At 44.4% G+C, this 22195-nt stretch overlaps 1 protein-coding gene across 2 annotated transcripts in view; it reads left to right on the top strand.

Annotated features, from left to right (window-relative positions):
* Positions 1–20834, top strand: part of RECQL4 (RecQ like helicase 4) — a 152905-nt gene extending 132071 nt beyond the window's left edge. Inside the window, exons 24-25 of one of the 2 annotated variants that reach the window (XM_069946229.1) lie at positions 14179–14287; positions 20735–20834. In XM_069946229.1, coding sequence (XP_069802330.1) covers positions 14179–14287; positions 20735–20769 — 144 coding nt within the window. In that variant the 3' untranslated portion in view covers positions 20770–20834. Of the gene's footprint in view, positions 1–14178; positions 14288–15243; positions 17131–20734 lie in introns of those variants that run through there. The other variant, XM_069946228.1, reaches the window with a different exon arrangement.
* Positions 20835–22195: the final 1361 nt, after the last annotated feature.

The following is a 22195-nucleotide window of genomic DNA, read 5'->3' on the forward strand; positions in this document are numbered from 1 at the left end:
CCATTACTGCTGCAGTTTCAACTTGGTTCAGCTGTTAGCTCCTCCTACAAGGGTGGGGCTAAAGAAATGTGGATGCGAAGCCCCACCTACCTGATGACTCACTGATCCCTCACTGACAGGAACAGGAAACAGAAAGGGAACATGACATCACAGGAAGTAAAGAAAACAAAGGCAGAGCAGTCATGTGACTGAGCCTGAGAACACAGTAAGCGCTCTAAATAAAAAATAGAAGTGTATGTAGAAAATACTCACAGAGGTCAGTGCAATGCTAGTTTATTGAAAAATCCCGGATACCCCCTTTAAGGTCCAGACCTAAGATAATCAGGCGTCGAGCGTGCATTGATATGTGTCGCTGTTGGCCGGAGCCGCGCGTCTCTGGGAAGGGGATCATGTCACACATCAAACACAGAATTGCACAAGAAAAACAATGGTGTGCTCATTTTTCGCGTACAGAAATGAATCCTAGACTGTGATTTATACCTTGTAGCACCAGTACATGCCACAAAGAAACCAATTAGGGGGGAGATTTATCAAACTGGTATAAAGTAGAATGGTCTCAGTTGCCCCTAGCAACCAATCAGATTCTATCTTTCATTTTTCAAAGAATCTGAGGAATGAAAAGTGGAATCTTATTGGTTGCTAGGGGCAACTGAGACCATTCTACTTTATACCAGTTTGATAAATCTCCCCCAATGTTTCATTCATCTGAAACACGTTTCCGACTATAGGATACAAAGTTAGAGTATGTTTACACTGAGCAACTGGGGCGGAGTGCTCTGCCACGGAATCCCGCCTGCTTCAGTGTCAGACGACATCTCTATGGGAGGGCTCATGCGCCTCTGCTATCTGCTCAAAGAATTGACATGTCAGACGGAGGCGCATGAGCCCTCCCGTAGAGATGCCGTCTATGAGCCCTCCCGTAGAGATGCCGTCCATGAGCCCTCCCGTAGAGATGCCGTCCATGAGCCCTCCCGTAGAGATGCCGTCCATGAGCCCTCCCGTAGAGATGCCGTCCATGAGCCCTCCCGTAGAGATGCCGTCCATGAGCCCTCCCGTAGAGATGCCGTCCATGAGCCCTCCCGTAGAGATGCCGTCCATGAGCCCTCCCGTAGAGATGCCGTCCATGAGCCCTCCCGTAGAGATGCCGTCCATGAGCCCTCCCGTAGAGATGCCGTCCATGAGCCCTCCCGTAGAGATGCCGTCCATGAGCCCTCCCGTAGAGAGATGCCGTCCATGAGCCCTCCCGTAGAGATGCCGTCCATGAGCCCTCCCGTAGAGATGCCGTCTATGAGCCCTCCCGTAGAGATGCCGTCCATGAGCCCTCCCGTAGAGATGCCGTCCATGAGCCCTCCCGTAGAGATGCCGTCCATGAGCCCTCCCGTAGAGATGCCGTCCATGAGCCCTCCCGTAGAGATGCCGTCCATGAGCCCTCCCGTAGAGATGCCGTCCATGAGCCCTCCCGTAGAGATGCCGTCTGACACTGAAGCAGGCGGGATTCCGTGGCAGAGCGTTCCACCCCAGTTGCTCAGTGTTAACATAGGACTCTCATTTACTGGTGTAGAGAGATAGATAGTGTGTATATATGGGCACTATGTATATTCTGGGTATAGATACTGCATATATGAACACTATGTATTATTATATTGTATTGTATATAGATACTGTATATATCAGGGGTGTCAAACTCAAATACACAGCAGGCCAACCTTGATAACACAGGTCAACAAAAAAAAAAAAAAAATTACTGGTGTCCAAAATATTTTTATGATTTTGGGGTATTTTTGGGGTGCGGATTCTGAATATGCTATCAGTTTTGCCAGATTGGCTCAAGTTTTTTTCATGTCTTGTTCATTTTTGAAGATTACTTTCTAAAACTAGTTAAAATAAACTAAAATCAACATTTACTTTGTAAAATTTATTGTATTCATGACAATAGCAATAAAGTTAATGCGCGTGTAGCAAATTACGTCTTTTTTTTTTTTTACACATTTCACGAAAATTCTCAAAAACTTGAGCCAATCTGGCAAAACTGATGACATATTCAGAATCAGCACCCCAAAGTTACCCTAAATTCGTTGAAATATCTTTGGCCCCAAAAATGCTGTTGACCTGTGTAATTGTTGAAGCGCGAATACCATGGTGCTGGTTCTGTCAGAGCAGCGTGCGTCTCCCAGCCCTGTGTATGGTAAATGACATGATAAATTGCTATGTCATGATTAAACCCCAACCCATATAATAGCCAATCCCCCCAAAAAATTTCCCAGCCTTTCCAATACTGCCTAAATAGTAGCCAGCCCCCTAAGTTTCCCATATAGTAGCCAGCCCTCCCCATAGTCTCTTACATAGTAGCCAGCCCTCCCCATAGTCTCTTATATAGTAGCCAGCCCTCCCCATAGTCTCTTATATAGTAGCCGGCCCTCCCCATAGTCTCTTATATAGTAGCCAGCCCTCCCCATAGTCTCTTATATAGTAGCCAGCCCTCCCCATAGTCTCATATATAGTAGCCAGTCCTCCCCCATAGTCTCATATATAGTAGCCAGTCCTCCCCCATAGTCTTAAATAGTAGCCAGACCTCCCCATAGTCTTATATAGTAGCCATACCTCCCCCATAGTCTTATATAGTAGCCAGACCTCCCCAATAGTCTCTTATATAGTAGCCAGACCTCCCCATAGTCTCTTATATAGTAGCCAGACCTCCCCCATAGTCTCTTATATAGTAGCCAGCCCTCCCCCATAGTCTCTTATACAGTAGCCAGCCCTCCCCCATAGTCTCTTATATAGTAGTCATCCCTCCCCATAGTCTCAAATATAGTAGTCAGCCCTCCCCATAGTCTTATATAGTAGTCAGCCCTCCCCATAGTCTCAAATATAGTAGTCAGCCCTCCCCATAGTCTCTTATATAGTAGCCAGCCCTCCCCATAGTCTCTTATATAGTAGCCAGACCTCCCCCATAGTCTCTTATATAGTAGCCAGCCCTCCCTATAGTCTCTTATATAGTAGCCAGCCCTCCCCCATAGTCTTATATAGTAGCCAGACCTCCCCCATAGTCTCTTATATAGTAGCCAGACCTCCCCATAGTCTCTTATATAGTAGCCAGACCTCCCCCATAGTCTCTTATATAGTAGCCAGACCTCCCCCATAGTCTCTTATATAGTAGCCAGACCTCCCCCATAGTCTCATATAGTAGCCATGGCGGGCCAGATGTAATTAAAACTTTGAATTGCCTGGCGGGCCAAAAATAATGGCACCATGGGCCAGATTTGGCCCGCGGACCAGAGTTTGACATGACTGGTATATATGGACACTATGTATTATGGATATAGATACTGTATGTAGTCAAAATTTACTTCCCGAAATGTGTTTTTACCATGGGCAGCACAGGTACACAATGGGTTAACTCAGTTTCCTCATCCTGCCAGGCAGAAGGAACAACATAGATTAAACAATTAATGTAATTAACAATAAAGTGAGCTCCATAAAAGACCCCAGAGACCACACCATAGGGTGTTTAGTTTGCATCAATAACAAAATGTATTAGAGTGGGATGCTGTGCTGCCTATGGACTGAATAAAAAATTTTTGGCCAGTGAAATTAAGAAAAAAAAAAGGAATTTATTTACGCCATTAGTTCTATAGTAAAACTGACATGTTATGTATATGTTCCTCAAGTAAGTGCGATTACAATGATGTGTAATTTATATAACGTTTATTTTATCTGACTGCTTTAAAAAAAAAAAATTTAAGTGTTTAAAATTGCATTATTCCCTCCTTATAACGCTGTTATCCTGTGCTCTATTCCCTCCTTATAACGCTGTTATCCTGTGCTCTATTCCCTCTGTATAACGCTGTTATCCTGTGCTCTATTCCCTCCTTATAACGCTGTTATCCTTTGCTCTATTCCCCCTGTATAACAGTTATCCTGTGCTCTATTCCCCTCTGTATAACGCTGTTATCCTTTGCTCTATTCCCCCTGTATAACAGTTATCCTGTGCTCTATTCCCTCTGTATAACGCTGTTATCTTTTGCTCTATTCCCTCTGTATAACACTGTTATCCTGTGCTCTATTCCCTCTGTATAACGCTGTTATCCTGTGCTCTATTCCCCCTGTATAACACTGTTATCCTGTGCTCTATTCCCTCTGTATAATGCTGTTATCCTGTGCTCTATTCCCCCTGTATAACACTGTTATCCTTTGCTCTATTCCCCTCTATATAACGCTGTTATCCTGTGCTCTATTCCCTCTGTATAACGCTGTTATCCTGTGCTCTATTCCCTCTGTATAACGCTGTTATCCTTTGCTCTATTCCCCCTGTATAACACTGTTATCCTTTGCTCTATTTCCTCTGTATAACGCTGTTATCCTGTGCTCTATTCCCTCTGTATAACGCTGTTATCCTTTGCTCTATTCCCTCTGTATAACGCTGTTATCCTGTGCTCTATTCCCCCTGTATAACGCTGTTATCCTTTGCTCTATTCCCCCTGTATAACGCTGTTATCCTGTGCTCTATTCCCCCTGTATAACGCTGTTATCCTTTGCTCTATTCCCTCCATATAACACTGTTATCCTCTGCTCTATTCCCTCCATATAACACTGTTATCCTGTGCTCTACTCCCCTCCTTATAACACTGTTATCCTGTGCTCTATTCCCCTCCTTATAACGCTGTTATCCTGTGCTCTATTCCCCCTGTATAACGCTGTTATCCTGTGCTCTATTCCCTCTGTATAACGCTGTTATCCTTTGCTCTATTCCCTCTGTATAACACTGTTATCCTGTGCTCTATTCCCCTCCATATAACGCTGTTATCCTGTGCTCTATTCCCCCTGTATATCGCTGTTATCCTTTGCTCTATGTGGCTGTGTGAGAGGTAATTTTTTGCACTATGATCTATACTTTCTATCAGAACCTTGACTGTGTATATGCAACTTTTTGATCACTTTTTTATTACAATTTTTTGGGATTTGATGTGACAAGAAATCCTCAATTTTGCACTTTGGCGGATTTTACACTTTTGTTAGGGGATGGGATTTTTTATTGATAAAAACCTTTTTTTTTTTCTTTCGTTTTACAGTATACAGTCCCCCCTGGAGGACTTTTAGTATTACCACAGTGATCTCCGATAGAGATCACTGCAGTATACTTAAAGGGGTTATCCAGATTTCCCCCCCCCCCCCCCAGTAGACGCCAGGGAAAGAGGGACATAATACATTTAATGCAGCTGTCAGTCTTGATTAGGATAGCGTACGTGACGTGCTGATGCGGGAAGAAGTTAATCGACTTTTAAAAAAAAAAAAAAACTTTTTAATTCATAGAAAACCGGGGATGGCATATACCCTCCCTTCTCCTCCCTTACCCCCTCCCCCCCCCCCCCCCCAACCTTCCTTGCGTAACACTGAACACAAATGTCCATGTAGCACATAATAATTACAAGTAAATACAACTCAAATAGCTACCTCGTCCAATGCGGATAGGCTGCCTTCAGCGGATGGTTGTCTCTATTATGGTGCGTTTACACAGACAGATTTATCTGACAGATTTTAGAAGCCAAAGCCAGGAATGGATTTGAAAAGAGGAGAAATCCCAGTCTTTCCTTTAAGACCTGATCCCTGTTTATAGTCTGTTCCTGGCTTTGGCTTCAAAGATCTGTCAGATAAATTTGTCTGTCTAAACGCACCATTACACGGAGCGATAATTAGCTGAATTGGGATTATCTCTCAGTATAATGGTGTGTTTGCACAGACAGATTTATCTGACAGATTTCGGAAGCCAAAGCCAGGAATGGATTTGGAAAGAGGAGAGATCCCAGTCTTTCCATTATGACCTGTTCCCAGTTTATAGTCTGTTCCTGATTTTGGCTTCAAAAATCTGTCAGATAAATCTGTCTGTGTAAACGCACCATAATGGAGTGATGTCAATGGTGGCTTGGGGGGGGTTGCTGCAGTTTCTCTGTATGCCCTGAGCAGGAATGGGACACAATGAATGCCCGATAGCCGCCTCCTTGCTCTATTATTACTCCTTGCTACTCCTTGTTAATATACAAAGGTAGTCTCCAGCTCCGGATGATTAAAATCTGTTTCCTTGATTTCAGCATGTAAAATAATTGTACAGCAGTACAGAGAACGCCAACGCGTTTCGGAAAAAATCCTTAGTCATGGCATATTGTACATACTCTATACACTTCTATTTATACAAACATTCTAAATGGAAATAAAACGGGGAGGGACAAGGAACAGAGGGGAGGAAATGCTCCACACAGAACACCGGGGCCAGAGCTTGGTACTGATACACACCTAGAACATGGCCAGGAGTCAGCATTGTGTGTGACTAGACCACATTTTGTTTGGCAAAAGAAATGCAAGTTACAGTTAATATAAAACGAAAATGAAAGTCAAAACAAAAAGAAAATAATTTTTTTTTTTTTTTTTTTCAAATTTACTTTTTTTTTGTTTTGATTTTCATTTTAGTTTTATATTAACTGTAACTTGCATTTCTTTTTGGATCAAACTATTTGATCAGAGTGTACCATGTCGCCAACGTTAAGGCGTCCTCAGAGACATGGTCCCTACTCACTAGCAATGGCCTCTCCTGGGCTGAATAAGCTACAACTGGGCAGATAGGAGCCAAATGATCTTTTATAGCAGCCTTGGGACATGTGGAGTGCAGGCCAACAGGAGGTAGCCACACCCCCCACATATAACAGGAGGTAGCCACACCCCCCACATATAACAGGAGGTAGCCACACCCCCACATATAACAGGAGGTAGCCACACCCCCCACATATAACAGGAGGTAGCCACACCCCCCACATATAACAGGAGGTAGCCACACACCCCACATATAACAGGAGGTAGCCACACCCCCACATTCACCAGGAGGTAGCCACACCCCCACACACATATAACAGGAGGTAGCCACACACCCCACATTCACCAGGAGGTATCCACACACCCCACATATAACAGGAGGTAGCCACACACCCCACATTCACCAGGAGGTAGCCACACACCCCACATATAACAGGAGGTAGCCACACACCCCACATATAACAGGAGGTAGCCACACACCCCACATTCACCAGGAGGTAGCCACACACCCCACATTCACCAGGAGGTAGCCAAACCCCCCACATTCACCAGGAGGTAGCCACACCCCCCACATTCACCAGGAGGTAGCCAAACCCCCCACATTCACCAGGAGGTAGCCACACACCCCACATTCACCAGGAGGTAGCCAAACCCCCCACATTCACCAGGAGGTAGCCACACACCCCACATTCACCAGGAGGTAGCCACACACCCCACATATAACAGGAGGTAGCCACACACCCCACATATAACAGGAGGTAGCCACACACCCCACATTCACCAGGAGGTAGCCACACACCCCACATATAACAGGAGGTAGCCAAACCCCCCACATTCACCAGGAGGTAGCCACACCCCCACACACATATAACAGGAGGTAGCCACACCCCCACACACATATAACAGGAGGTAGCCACACCCCCACACACATATAACAGGAGGTAGCCACACCCCCACACACATATAACAGGAGGTAGCCACACACCCCACATTCACCAGGAGGTAGCCACACACCCCACATTCACCAGGAGGTAGCCACACACCCCACATTCACCAGGAGGTAGCCACACACCCCACATTCACCAGGAGGTAGCCACACACCCCACATTCACCAGGAGGTAGCCACACACCCCACATTCACCAGGAGGTAGCCACACACCCCACATTCACCAGGAGGTAGCCACACACCCCACATATAACAGGAGGTAGCCACACACCCCACATATAACAGGAGGTAGCCACACACCCCACATTCACCAGGAGGTAGCCACACACCCCACATATAACAGGAGGTAGCCACACACCCCACATTCACCAGGAGGTAGCCACACACCCCACATATAACAGGAGGTAGCCACACCCCCCACATTCACCAGGAGGTAGCCACACCCCCACACACATATAACAGGAGGTAGCCACACACCCCCCCCACACATAACAGGAGGTAGCCACACACCCCACATAACATGAGGTAGCCACACACCCCACATTCACCAGGAGGTAGCCACACACCCCACATATAACAGGAGGTAGCCACCCCCCCACACACATATAACAGGAGGTAGCCACACCCCCACACACATAACAGTAGGTAGCCACACCCCCAACATATAACAGGAGGTAGCCCCCCCCCCACACACACACATATAACAGGAGGTAGCCACACACCCCACATTCACCAGGAGGTAGCCACACACCCCCACACATATAACAGGAGGTAGCCAAACCCCCTATATTCACCAGGAGGTAGCCACACACCCCCACACATATATGTGGGTGTGTGTGGCTACCTCCTGTTATATGTGGGTGTGTGTGGCTACCTCCTGTTATAACAGGAGGTAGCCACACACCCCACATTCACCAGGAGGTAGCCACACCCCCAACATATAACAGGAGGTAGCCACACCCCCACACACATATGACAGTAGGTAGCCACACACACCCCCACATAACAGGAGGTAGCCACACACCCCCACATATAACAGTAGGTAGCCACCCCCCCACACACACACATAACAGGAGGTAGCCACACCCCCACCCACATATAACAGTAGGTAGCCACACACACCCCCACATAACAGGAGGTAGCCACCCCCCCCACATATAACAGGAGGTAGCCACACCCCCAACATATAACAGGAGGTAGCCACACACCCCATATATAACAGGAGGTATCCAAACCCCCTACATTCACCAGGAGGTAGCCACACACCCCCACACATATAACAGGAGGTAGCCAAACCCCCTATATTCACCAGGAGGTAGCCACACACCCCACATTCACCAGGAGGTAGCCACACACCCCCCACATATAACAGGAGGTAGCCACACACCCCGCATTCACCAGGAGGTAGCCACACACCCCACATTCACCAGGAGGTAGCCACACACCCCACATTCACCAGGAGGTAGCCACACACCCCACATTCACCAGGAGGTAGCCACACACCCCACATATAACAGGAGGTAGCCACACCCCCCACATTCACCAGGAGGTAGCCACACCCCCCACATTCACCAGGAGGTAGCCACACCCCCCCACACACACATATAACAGGAGGTAGCCACACCCCCCACATTCACCAGGAGGTAGCCACACACCCCCACATTCACCAGGAGGTAGCCACACCCCCCCACACACACATATAACAGGAGGTAGCGACACCCCCCACATTCACCAGGAGGTAGCCACACACCCCCACACATATAACAGGAGGTAGCCACACACCCCACATTCACCAGGAGGTAGCCACCCCCCCCACATTCACCAGGAGGTAGCCACACACCCCACATTCAACAGAAAAAAGGGAAAATTGGCCGCACATCTATGACTCTATTTACACTGCAGGTTGCACGCTGCTCATGGCTTGAGTACAGACAAAAAAAAACAGAAGGTGCATCAGCAACCCAGAGATGCAAGGGCTTACCGTATATACTCCTCTCAGCGTACACATGGTAAACACCCCCCTTTTTTCTGTTGAATGTGGGGTGTGTGGCTACCTCCTGTTATATGTGGGGTGTGTGGCTACCTCCTGTTATATGTGGGGGGTGTGGCTACCACCTGTTTCATGTGGGGTGTGTGGCTACCTCCCGTTGTATCTAGAGGGGTGTGGCTACCTCCTGTTGGCTTGCACTCCACCCATGTCCCAAGGGTTCTATAAAAGGGATCATTTGGCCCCTATCTGCCCAGTTGTAGCTGCTTCCGCCCAGGAGAGGCCATTGCTAGTGTGAAAATACTAGAGTAGGGTCCATGTCTCGAGGACGCCTTAACATTGGCGACATGGTACACTCTGATCAAATAGTTTGCTAAGATTCTCATTTTTTAATATCCCCATTTTTAAAATGGGGGAGTATTTAGATAAAGAATTAAGAGGGTGGGATAAAACATCGGGAGCGAGCACTCAGTGGGCAGAATTTAAAAAAAATGCCATATTAAAGGCAACTAGACTACATGTGCGAGAAGTTAGCAAAAGTAAAAGGAAGAAGAATCCATTATGGTTTACTAGAGAGGTTAAGGCCATTGTAAAAGGAAAAAAGGCAGCGTATAGGAAGTATAAGGAGACTGGGAATGAGGCTGACAGAGAGACGTATAAAAGTATACAAAAGGAGACGTATCATCCTATAGGAGGTATACAGAGACTAGGAATGAGGCTGACAGAGAGACGTATAAAAGTATACAGAAGGAGACATATCATCCTGTAGGAGGTATACAGAGACTGGGAATGAAGCTGACAGAGAGACGTATAAAAGTATACAGAAGGAGACCTATCATCCTATAGGAGGTATACAGAGCCGGATGGGGGGGGGGGGGTAGCTGATAGAGACGTATAAAAGTATACAGAACGAGGCATATCATCCTATAGGAGGTATACAGAGACTGGGAATGAAGCTGACAGAGAGACGTATAAAAGTATACAGAAGGAGGCAAAGCAGATTATAAATGCTGCTAAAACCTCAAAAGAAGAAGAAATGGCAAAATCTGTTACTGCGGGGAATAAAACCTTCAGATATATAAGTGACAGGAAGAAGAAGAAGAATGGCTGCAGCATTACTAAAATAAGTAATGGGGAGAATACGTTTATTGATGGAGATAAGGCGGTCGCTGACTATTTGAATAGTTACTTCTGCTCAGTGTTTTCAGAAGGCGGCCTTCACAATCACAGGATGGTTGGACACAGCATTGCCTCCAGCTATATGGGTTCGGCTCCAGTATTTTCAGAGGCTGAAGTTGCAGAGGAACTTGCCCGTTTAAAGCTGAATGGGGCGATGGGTCCAGATGGGATCCATCCCAGGGTTCTTAACTCAGATCTGTGATTGCTGCCCCCCTGACAGATCTGTATAACCAATCCCTGCTAACAGGAGATGTCCCCGATGATTGGAGAACAGCCAATGTTATACCAATCCACAAGAAGGGGAATAGAGAAGAGCCCAGTAACTACAGGCCAGTGAGCCTGACATCTGTAGTAGTGAAAATGATGGAAACTCTTCTAAAAAAGAAGATAATGGATCACCTAAGAATCAACAATTTGATGGATCCAAACCAGCATGGCTTTACTGAGGGCCGATCATGTCAGACTAATCTCATTGATTTCTTTGATTATGCCACAAAAGTACTGGATGAAGGTGGTGCTGTGGATATCGCCTATCTGGACTTCAGCAAAGCCTCAGATACAGTTCCCCATAAAGAGCTGATAGAGAAGTTGGAGAAAATTGGACTAAATCCCTGGATAGTTCAGTGGATTTGTGGTTGGCTAAAGGAGAGATATCAGAGGGTGATGGTAATGGTGAATATTCCGAGCAGAGACTGGTTACATGTGGTGTGCCAAAAGGGTCTGTTCTGGGTCCTATTCTTTTTTATATGTTTGTAAGTGACAAGAGAAGGGTTGGTAGGTAAGGATAGTGACATAGGAGGAGGGTTGGTGGGTAAGGATAGTGACATAGGAGGAGGGTTGGTGGGTAAGGATAGTGACATAGGAGAAGGGTTGGTGGGTAAGGATAGTGACATAGGAGGAGGGTTGGTAGGTAAGGATAGTGACATAGGAGAAGGGTTGGTGGGTAAGGATAGTGACATAGGAGAAGGGTTGGTAGGTAAGGATAGTGACATAGGAGAAGGGTTGGTAGGTAAGGATAGTGACATAGGAGAAGGGTTGGTGGGTAAGGATAGTGACATAGGAGAAGGGTTGGTAGGTAAGGATAGCGACATAGGAGAAGGGTTGGTGGGTAAGGATAGTGACATAGGAGAAGGGTTGGTGGGTAAGGATAGTGACCTAGGAGAAGGGTTGGTGGGTAAGGATGGTGACATAGGAGAAGGGTTGGTAGGTAAGGATAGTGACATAGGAGAAGGGTTGGTAGGTAAGGATAGCGACATAGGAGAAGGGTTGGTGGGTAAGGATAGTGACAGGAGAAGGGTTGGTGGGTAAGGATAGTGACATAGGAGAAGGATTAGTGGGTAAGGATAGTGACATAGGAGAAGGGTTGGTGGGTAAGAATAGTGACATAGGAGAAGGGTTGGTGGGTAAGGATAGTGACAGGAGAAGGGTTGGTGGGTAAGGATAGTGACATAGGAGAAGGGTTGGTGGGTAAGGATAGTGACCTAGGAGAAGGGTCGGTGGGTAAGGATGGTGACATAGGAGAAGGGTTGGTGGGTAAGGATAGTGACATAGGAGAAGGGTTGGTGGGTAAGGATAGTGACATAGAAGGGTTGGTGGGTAAGGATAGTGACATAAGAGAAGGGTTGGTGGGTAAGGATAGTGACATAGGAGAAGGATTAGTGGGTAAGGTTTGTCTGTTTGCTGACGACACAAAAGTGTGCAATAGGGTTGATATTCCTGGAGGAGTCAGTAATATGGAAAACGATTTAGCTTTGCTAGATAAGTGTCCAAACATTGGAAATTGAAGTTTAATGTTTCCAAATGAAAAATAATGCACTTGGGGAGGAGGAATCCTCTATCCGAGTATCACATCGGCAGTACTGTGGTGGAAAAGACTTCAGTAGAGAAGGATTTAGGGGTAATGATTTCTGACAGCCTTAAAATGAGTCACCAGGGCAACCAGGCAGTGGGGAAAGCAAATCGTATGCTGGGCTGTATGTATATATATAAATGACATGCTGGGGTATATATATAATGGTATGCTCGGCTGTATATATATAATCGTATGCTGGGCTGTGTATATATATATATAATCGTATGCTGGGGTGTATAGCTAGAGGTATAACCAGTAGGAAGAGGGAGATTGTGATCCCGCTGTATAGAGCTCTGGTGAGGCCACATCTGGATACTGTGTCCAGTTCTGGAGACCTCATCTAATAAAGGACATTGATAAGATTGAACGGGTCCAAAGACGGCTACAAAAATGGTGGAGGGTGTGAGGCATAAACCATATCAGGAAAGACTTAAAGATTTGTATCTGTATAGTCTGGGGGAAGAAGGGAAAGGGGGGACATGATGGAAACCTTTATATATGTTACAGGAGGAAGAAGGGAAAGGTGGGAACATGATGGAAACCTTTATATATGTTACAGGAGGAAGAAGGGAAAGGGAGGACATGATGGAAACCTTTATATATGTTACAGGAGGAAGAAGGGAAAGGGAGGACATGATGGAAACCTTTATATATGTTACAGGAGGAAGAAGGGAAAGGGGACATGATGGAAACCTTTATATATGTTACAGGAGGAAGAAGGGAAAGGGGGGACATGATGGAAACCTTTATATATGTTACAGGGGGAAGAAGGGAAAGGAGAGGACATGATGGAAACCTTTATATATGTTACAGGAGGAAGAAGGGAAAGGGGACATGATGGAAACCTTTATATATGTTACAGGAGGAAGAAGGGAAAGGGAGGACATGATGGAAACCTTTATATATGTTACAGGAGGAAGAAGGGAAAGGGGGGACATGATGGAAACCTTTATATATGTTACAGGAGGAAGAAGGGAAAGGGAGGACATGATGGAAACCTTTATATATGTTACAGGAGGAAGAAGGGAAAGGGAGGACATGATGGAAACCTTTATATATGTTACAGGAGGAAGAAGGGAAAGGGGACATGATGGAAACCTTTATATATGTTACAGGAGGAAGAAGGGAAAGGAAGGACATGATGGAAACCTTTATATATGTTACAGGACTAAATAAGGTTCAGGAGGGAAGTGTATTTAGTAAAAAAACAGCTCAAGAACAAGAGGAGACAGTGAGAGGTTAGTTGGGGGAAAGATCAGAAGCAATGTGAGAAAATATTATTTTACTGAAAGAGTAGTAGATAGCTGGAACAAACTTCCAGCAGAGGTGGTTGGTAAATCCACAATAACAGAATTTAAACACGCCTGGGATAAACATAAATCTATCCTAAGATAATAAGAAAGGGCAGACTAGATGGAGCCAGTGGTCTTTTTCTGCCGACAATCTTCTATGTTACAGAGCAGGTGTTTACCGTGTGTACGCTGGGAGGAGTATATACGGTAAGCCCTTGCACCTGTGGGTTGCTGCTGCAGCTTCTGTTTTTTTGTGGGTATCTGTAAGTATATATTGGTAGTTGTGTGGCTGGCACTAGTAATACTAGTACATGACTCCTTGTTTCTGCCGTCTTGTTAGGTTGAAGATTGGAAGACGCAGGTCTGCAGTGATGTCCGCCATTTCCTCTCCATTCACCAGGAGGAACGCTTTTCTGGGAGAGCCATTGCACGTATCTTTCATGGGATTGGTAAGTGACTTTCTCTCTTCTAAAGTAACACTGCAAGAGTCGACCCGTATGTCCTCTACATCAAACCATCATTATATCCTAACCCCACAACTAAAGGGATAAGCCAAGATCAGAAGAACAGACGCTTTCTTCCAAACAGCGCCACCCCTGTCTGCACGTGGTTTTACAACTTGGTTCCATTACTTTCAGTGGAACGGAGCTGCAATACTGCCCCCAAACTGAGGAAAAGGTGGTGCTCTTTCTGCAAATGAAAACAATAAATGTCTACAACCATGGCTTCTCACAGCTGTGGGTTACAATGTGTTGTTACAATGTATTCAGCCTAGACAGTCCTTTGCTTACCAGCACAACTATTATCAGGTGTCGGAGATGGAGATGGGAGGCTCCACTGCTCTACCTGATAGGACATGTCAGCCATTTTCCCATTTGGTAAGATATATACACCTATCTATCTATCTATCTATCTATCTATCTATCTATAGTGTTCTAGGCTTTCCAGTAGGCAATAACCTGCTGGCCTAGAGGGGAGAGTGATCCCTTTGCAGGTGGTATAATATGGCCAGGAAGGCAGGTGGTGTCCATCGCCTATTGGATTCCATTATAATATGAGCCTGTTCTATACAAGGAAGGGAGGAGCGCAGCTGTGGTGATCATCTACTTAATTTTGTGGAGGAGTGTAGTGAGCATGCTTTGTGACATGTACAGGGAGCTCTGACCATCCCCTCATTGATTTCTATGGGATCGTGTATTGAGGTTACTGTGCTCACTGCAAGGTCATTGGTCATTTCTGATCATAGATCCTGGTTCTTTCCCTTTGAAGATGTCCAGAGTGTCCAACACTCACAGTCCTTGTGCAGGGGGTTCTGGGGGATTAAATCTCTGCTCAATTTACTTTAATATCAGTCCTGAACTGAGGACCATAGAGGCACTATTTACCTGTTCTGTTTGTTCTATAGGAAGCCCATGTTACCCCGCACAGATATATGGAAGAGATCGGAGATTTTGGAGGAAGTATCTCCACTTGGATTTTAACAAAGTTATGCAGCTTTGTAAGGAGGAAATTATTAGACTCAAGTAATTCCAGTCACAGCGGTGAAGGATCAGCAATGACTTTCTGCGGCGGTGAAGGATCAGCAATGACTTTCTGCGGCGGTGAAGGATCAGCAATGACTTTCTGCGGCGGTGAAGGATCAGCAATGACTTTCTGCGGCGATGAAGGATCAGCAATGACTTTCTGCGGCGGTGAAGGATCAGCAATGACTTTCTGCGGCGGTGAAGGATCAGCAATGACTTTCTGCGGCGGTGAAGGATCAGCAATGACTTTCTGCGGCGATGAAGGATCAGCAATGACTTTCTGCGGCGGTGAAGGATCAGCAATGACTTTCTGCGGCGGTGAAGGATCAGCAATGACTTTCTGCGACGGTGAATTATCAGCAATGACTTTCTGCGGCGATGAAGGATCAGCAATGACTTTCTGCGGCGGTGAAGGATCAGCAATGACTTTCTGCGGCGATGAAGGATCAGCAATGACTTTCTGCGGCGGTGAAGGATCAGCAATGACTTTCTATTTATTTATTTTTGTTATATCTAATAAATAGGGTTAAGTTCACGGTTTTGTCTATCTGCAATGCCTGTGTTCCTGTAAAATATACGTGCTAATCAGTTTAGGTCTATTGCAAACAGTCGTTGTACTGCTACTACAGATTACAAAAAAAAAAAAAGTTTTTTGCTACGAAAAATCAGCATCTATCTTTATTGAATATATATTAAAACAATTTATATAAAAAAAGACAAACCAAACATTAAAAAGAACGGCGACTATCCTGGAGGTGTTTCTATTGTTACCAAATTACATGTGCTGGAATCCCTGACCAACAACCTACATCACAAAACAGGGGGATATATTCTAAAATATCATACAGTAGGACACTATAATAGAAAAAATAAAGTGCTAGTGCATTCAATTCATAGAGTAAACCTACAGTCAGCTAGTAAATCTCTTGTCCACCCTTCATCTAATATTATTGCCCCACCACATCTAGAGATCCAGCCAGTCAGATACCTTTTGCAGTAAAATACAGTGTGTATCCTCCAGGACGCCACCACCCCGACGCGCGTTTCGTTGCCTTCGTCCGGGGGTAACGACGTCCCATCCGATAAGGGTATAAATAGTATCATCCCACCAATCACTCTCCATTATTACTTACTCAACACCTGTGGCTGATTCGGCGCATGCTCCGTCCTCCATCTCATCACTGCGAGTGCACAGCGGCCCAACCGGAAGCAGCGTCATGGCCCCAATCACGTGATCTGGCATTGCCGGTCACATGATCATTTGGTGCCATGACCATGCCGCCGGTCACGTGGGCCGCCGCGCACCGCAGACGTAGTAGTCCTTCGGGCATGCACACTGGCACGGATAATCTATTGGAGTAAACGTGCAGGCAGGATGTTTGGTAACCCCTCATTGAAAATACAAAAATACAATCAGTGCTATTGTGATACAATTGTGAAAAAACTGGACCAATAAAGTGCATTATGTGCTAGTGTAAACAAAATATAAAAACTAATAAATGTGTAACCTGAATCTGAAATATTTTATATCATGTGTATGTAACAAATAAATGTTGGAAATAAAAGTATGAATTCAAATCACTATATAGACATGTTCTAGTAAAAAGGGCTTGAACGCATTAAAAATGAATATATGTATAAATATAAAGAGTATATGTAATATAATAGGTATAAAAAAATAATTATGTGATGAGAATCTTATAACAAATGTGTAGAATGCATGTAACCTAAAAAGCGGTGTTAGGTGTGAGTAATCTATATGTCGAAAATGTGTCAATAAATTGTGAGAAAACAATTCATCATGTTATGTGCAGTGCAAACAACACAAAAAAGCAAAAAAAACGCATCTAGTGTAAAAAAAAAACGCATAGTGTGAATGGGGAAAAAAAAAAAATAGGGGAACAATGACGTCTTCTCTTTATCAGTTAGACTCCAGTATGGGAGGGGACTGCAGGTGCCTGTAACCTGGTAAAGGAAGGCAGGGATCTATTCAGGTGTAGAGGTGTGTGTGTGTGTGTGTGTGTATATATATGTAAATAATATATATAATTATACACACACACACACACACGGTTGTGCTCAAAAGTTCCCATCCCCTAGTTTTTAATCCTGTGTATTGTCCCCTCTAACATTAATGACAGCTTGAAGTCTTTTGTGGTAGTTGTGGATGAGGCTCTTTATGTTCTCAGATGGTAAAGCCGCCTATTCTTCTTGGTTCCTGTAAATTCCTGTGCTGTCCTGCATGAACTGCGCTCTGGAGATCTCCCCAGAGCTGCTCAATGATACTGAGGTCAGGTGACTGAGACGGCCACTCCAGAACCTTCACTTTGTTCAGCTGTAGCCAATGACAGGTAGACTTGGCCTTGTGTTTTGGATCATTGTCACGTTGGAACGTCCAAGTACGTCTCATGCGCAGCCTCCGGGCTGATGAGTGCACATTTGCCTCCAGTATTTGCTGATAACCGGCTGCATTCATCTTTCCTTCCTCTTTGACCAAGTTTCCTGAGCCTTTGTAGCTCACACATCCCCAAAACATCAGCGATCCACCACCGTGCTTTACAGTAGGAATGGTGTTCCTCCCCTCATAGGCCTTGTTTATGCATCTCCAGAATCCAACTTTTTGGCCACAACCATAAACATTACATTCGGTCTCATCCCTCCAAATGACCTTGTTCCTGAAGTTTGTCTGTGTGGTGTATTGTAGGTGAGATACTTTGTGGCATTTGCATAGTAAAGCCTTCTTCTGTGACTCGACCATCCGGCCCATTTTTCTTCAGTGCCTCCTTATTGTGCATCCTGAAGCAGCGACACTGCTAGTTTTAAAAGAGTCCTGTATTTCAGCAGATGTTTGCCAGTCTTTGCATCCCCAACAACTTTCCTGGCAGTCGTGGCCAAAATTTGTTGGTCTATCTGACTGGTTTGTACAGAGCCCCTGATTTGTTAATACCAGTCAACAGTATTCAAACTGTGATTATGAACTCCTTGGATATCAGAACAAAGTGAAGGTTCTGGAGTGGCCATCTCAGTCTCCTGACCTCAATATCATTGAGCTGCTCTGGGGAGATCTTGATCAGTTCATGCAGGACAGCCAGGAATTCACAGGAACTAAAGGCTTTTAGCCAAGAAGAATGGGCGGCTTTACTATCTGAGAACAACTACCACAAAAGACTTCAAGTTGATGTTTGAGAGGACAATACACTGTATCAAGAACTGGGGGATGGGAACTTTTGATTAGGGTTATTTGAATATTTTGATTATGATTTAAAAAGATTTAAAAAATAGTAGTTTGAAAATAAATGGCCTCATGACCTTTATTATGCACCTAACTTGATAAGTCTCCATCCTTCATACGATCTACATTCATCTAGCCACAATGTTTGGCTATTTCGCTCTATTTATCCTGCTAGTCAGTCTGCAGCCCTCTTAAGCCATCGCACAATTGTATTATAACCATGATGGCACCACAACAATATGTGCTTTCATGCAGAGGGCTGCGGCGGGTGTTCGGTATGCATCACTGTTTTATAACTCTGCATACACTATATGATGGATCCTGTCGGTGGGGGCACACGGAAGCGTATGAACACACTAAACTAAAAGGGATAGCAGATGAGTTCACGCAGGAATCCAACCTGCAAAAACCTCTATGAGGCAGACGACAATTGCCCCATCACATGGAGAAAATTCCTTCCCGACTCCAATGGCGACCAGAACAATCCCTGGATCAGCGTATCACCAGAGATCTAATGCCCATAACTTGTAATATATTTTTCAAGAAAAGCTTTCAAACTTCCCTTGTACTTATTTAATGAATCAGCCATGACAACATCTTGTGGCAGAGCGTTCCACAGTGTCACTGCTCTTACAGTAAAGAATCCACGTCTGTGCCAATGGAGAAATTTTCTTTCCTCTAGACGTAGAAGATGCCTCCTTGTCATGGTTACAGTAGTGGCTGTGGTGGTAATATTCCCCCCTTGTATACTGGTATTATTGGCAATATTGGACTCTGTATACAGGATTTGGTCAGTAACAGTATGGCGATAATATTTCCTTCCTATGTACTGGTATTATTGGTAATATCACTCTTGATATAGATATGGTCAAGGAAGGGGTTAGTTGGGGGCCAAGTTGATCTCTTGCACCAGGGCCCAAGGGACATTAGCTACGCCCCCAATTCTCAGATCAAATCCCCCCTTAACAATGTGACTGACCTGTATGTCCCAGTAGTAATCTCAAGTAATAATGACCCGTAGACAGTAATTTCCCCGTTGTCTGAAAAAAAGCCCCATAACCAGTAATAATGCCTTCTTCCCCAATTATAATGTCCCCTGTGGCCAGTAATACCAACCTTGTAGTCCGATACAATGCCCCCTGCAGCTAGATGCAATGCTTCCTGTAGCCTTAAGACAGAAATGCCCCATATAGTCAGGTGTGCACTACAAAGGCCTAAGGATAGCACTGGGATGGCCCTGTCTGACACTATTCTTATTATGCTCCCTTCCTCACACACGGCTCCTAAAACGTCCATTCAGCTGCATGATTGCACACCTTGCCTGTTCTCGGTCATGCAAATAGAGGATCAGACTTAAAGAAGCAGTTCACAAAAAATTACTATTGACAACTTTTTTTGTGAATATGCATTTATGTGAAGTTGTTCTACTGCTGAGAACTCATTAAGTAAAAAAGTGAATTAGAAAGATTTAAGTTGTTAAATGTGGCGGTGTATTATACAGACTGTGCTGCTGGAGACTTGAAGACTCGAATTGATACCCGGTATAAGATCCCAGGTGCACTCGGCTAATCATTGTTTGTTTAAAAGTGGACTTCTATCTCCTTCCTCCCCTGAAATACATGTGGCTGATTAAATTCCTATGCTCCCAGCCCACAAAGTAGCTCGAAAAGTTTTGGTGGCATCTAAACAGACACTAGACTGCAGTCAAATTCTACTGGAATAACTCATTTGGTTCAATTAGACCTTTTCTCAACTTGGGTTAGAGGACACAAATTATTGGCATCAGCAGGGGGTCCATTATCTTACTTACATATATGTGGAGGATAGTGTGGTACAATTAGAGACTCTTTAGCTGTTTCCAGGACATATTTCTATAGATTCTTGCAGCTGCAGCATGCTTTCTCATTGCAGTTCCCTAATCCTTCTACCCTAGTTTACTCTTTTCCACTTATAGGGGTTATCAGATCCCTAAGGGCCTGGTGGACTGGTCGCACAACCTCCCTATCATGTCTGAAATGTCACCATGCCCCACACATTTTTGACGGAGGTGACTCCGCTTCTGTCGAATGTAATTTCAATCTACCCTACCCTTTTGGAAGTTAACTTTTTTATGTTAATGTGTTCTTCCATTATCACTACAGATGAGCGAACCAGCCGGATTTCTTGTTTCGTATGAATCAGAAATCTCGGTGGCTGACTCCCGCTGCCTGCTCCCTCCGTGCAGCGGGTGGATACATCGTAAGGAACACCTGGAAAACTGGGATACAGCCATTGGCATAGGTAAGTGAGTAAGTTATAAAGAAAAGAATAAGGCAGGAGCCTTGTGCTGCCAATGGGACTTAGGGAAAACACCTTAACATAAAAAATGTTAACTTACCAGACGTCCTATTGGCTGCACAACACATGGGGAGTTGGCAAGTAGTACCCCCATTAGGGTGAGCAACATCAAAAACAGACTTGGCAAATGCCGTTCTAAAGGAAAACAGAAAGGCAAGTCTATAAAAAACAAAGTGTGGAGTGGCGCTCATTCAACTACAAGACACCTGAGTGTAACTCACCCGATGATCATGGCTGACAGTATGTCAACCATAAGCCACGTTAGTAGACACAAATGGATGTTATGGGTCCTCATATACCAAGTTGGATATCCATAAAGAAAGAGCTGGAAGATCTCTCAGAGACCAGAGTGACCAGTATTACTTATACAAAAAAATTGAAAAAAAACACACACAGCAAGCGCTCAAGGACCACACAACTATGAAGCAAACAATAATAGGGTGTGAAAGGAAATGGAAAACCATTCCACTTACTCTACTCGGGGGTTGGTAGACGCCATATACCAGACCCCCTCCAGTATTCCGCAATCCAGACCACCAGGGTATCAAGCTATAGTTTATTACAGGCAATGCGTTTCTGTGAATTGTTTACTTTTATCAAGCCTAATAGTATGTGTAACAGTAACACTAAATATACAAATAAATATAATTACTAGTTCTTACTTAAACCTGGCTTCTCCTCCATGGCGTCCATAGCATGGTGTTCCGGCACTAAACCGGAAGTGGCACCACACACACACACACATGCTGATTAAGGGTCAACATCTAATAATTAAAAACAAAGTAAAAACATAATCATTGCATACATATATACACATGTGTACTCTCACACACACATACATACATATACAAGGCATACATACACGCATGTATGTATATGAGAATGTATAATACAAAAATACAGAATAGGACATTACCATATACACCTATACATTCTATATATATCTATGTGTATATATATCTATGTGTGTATATATATATATATATATATATATATATATATATATATATATATACACCTATATATCTACATGGTGCACAATGGCTAAATAATAATCTATAAAATACAGAATACAACGAAGACCATAGCTATAAAAAGTAGGACTAAAATACCTGTTCTAGTGTTTCATTCAGGCCTCCTGGAATAAGATTATCCATACGGAAGATCCAAAACATTTCTTTTTTACATAGGGTGTGAAAAGAATTTTGGGGGATAGTTTCTAACACAAAGCAGATTAGGGTTACTATTGTGGTGAGTAGTAAAAT

Source organism: Dendropsophus ebraccatus, chromosome 11 (assembly GCF_027789765.1).
Source record: "Dendropsophus ebraccatus isolate aDenEbr1 chromosome 11, aDenEbr1.pat, whole genome shotgun sequence".
NCBI classification, from domain to species: Eukaryota; Metazoa; Chordata; class Amphibia; order Anura; family Hylidae; genus Dendropsophus; species Dendropsophus ebraccatus.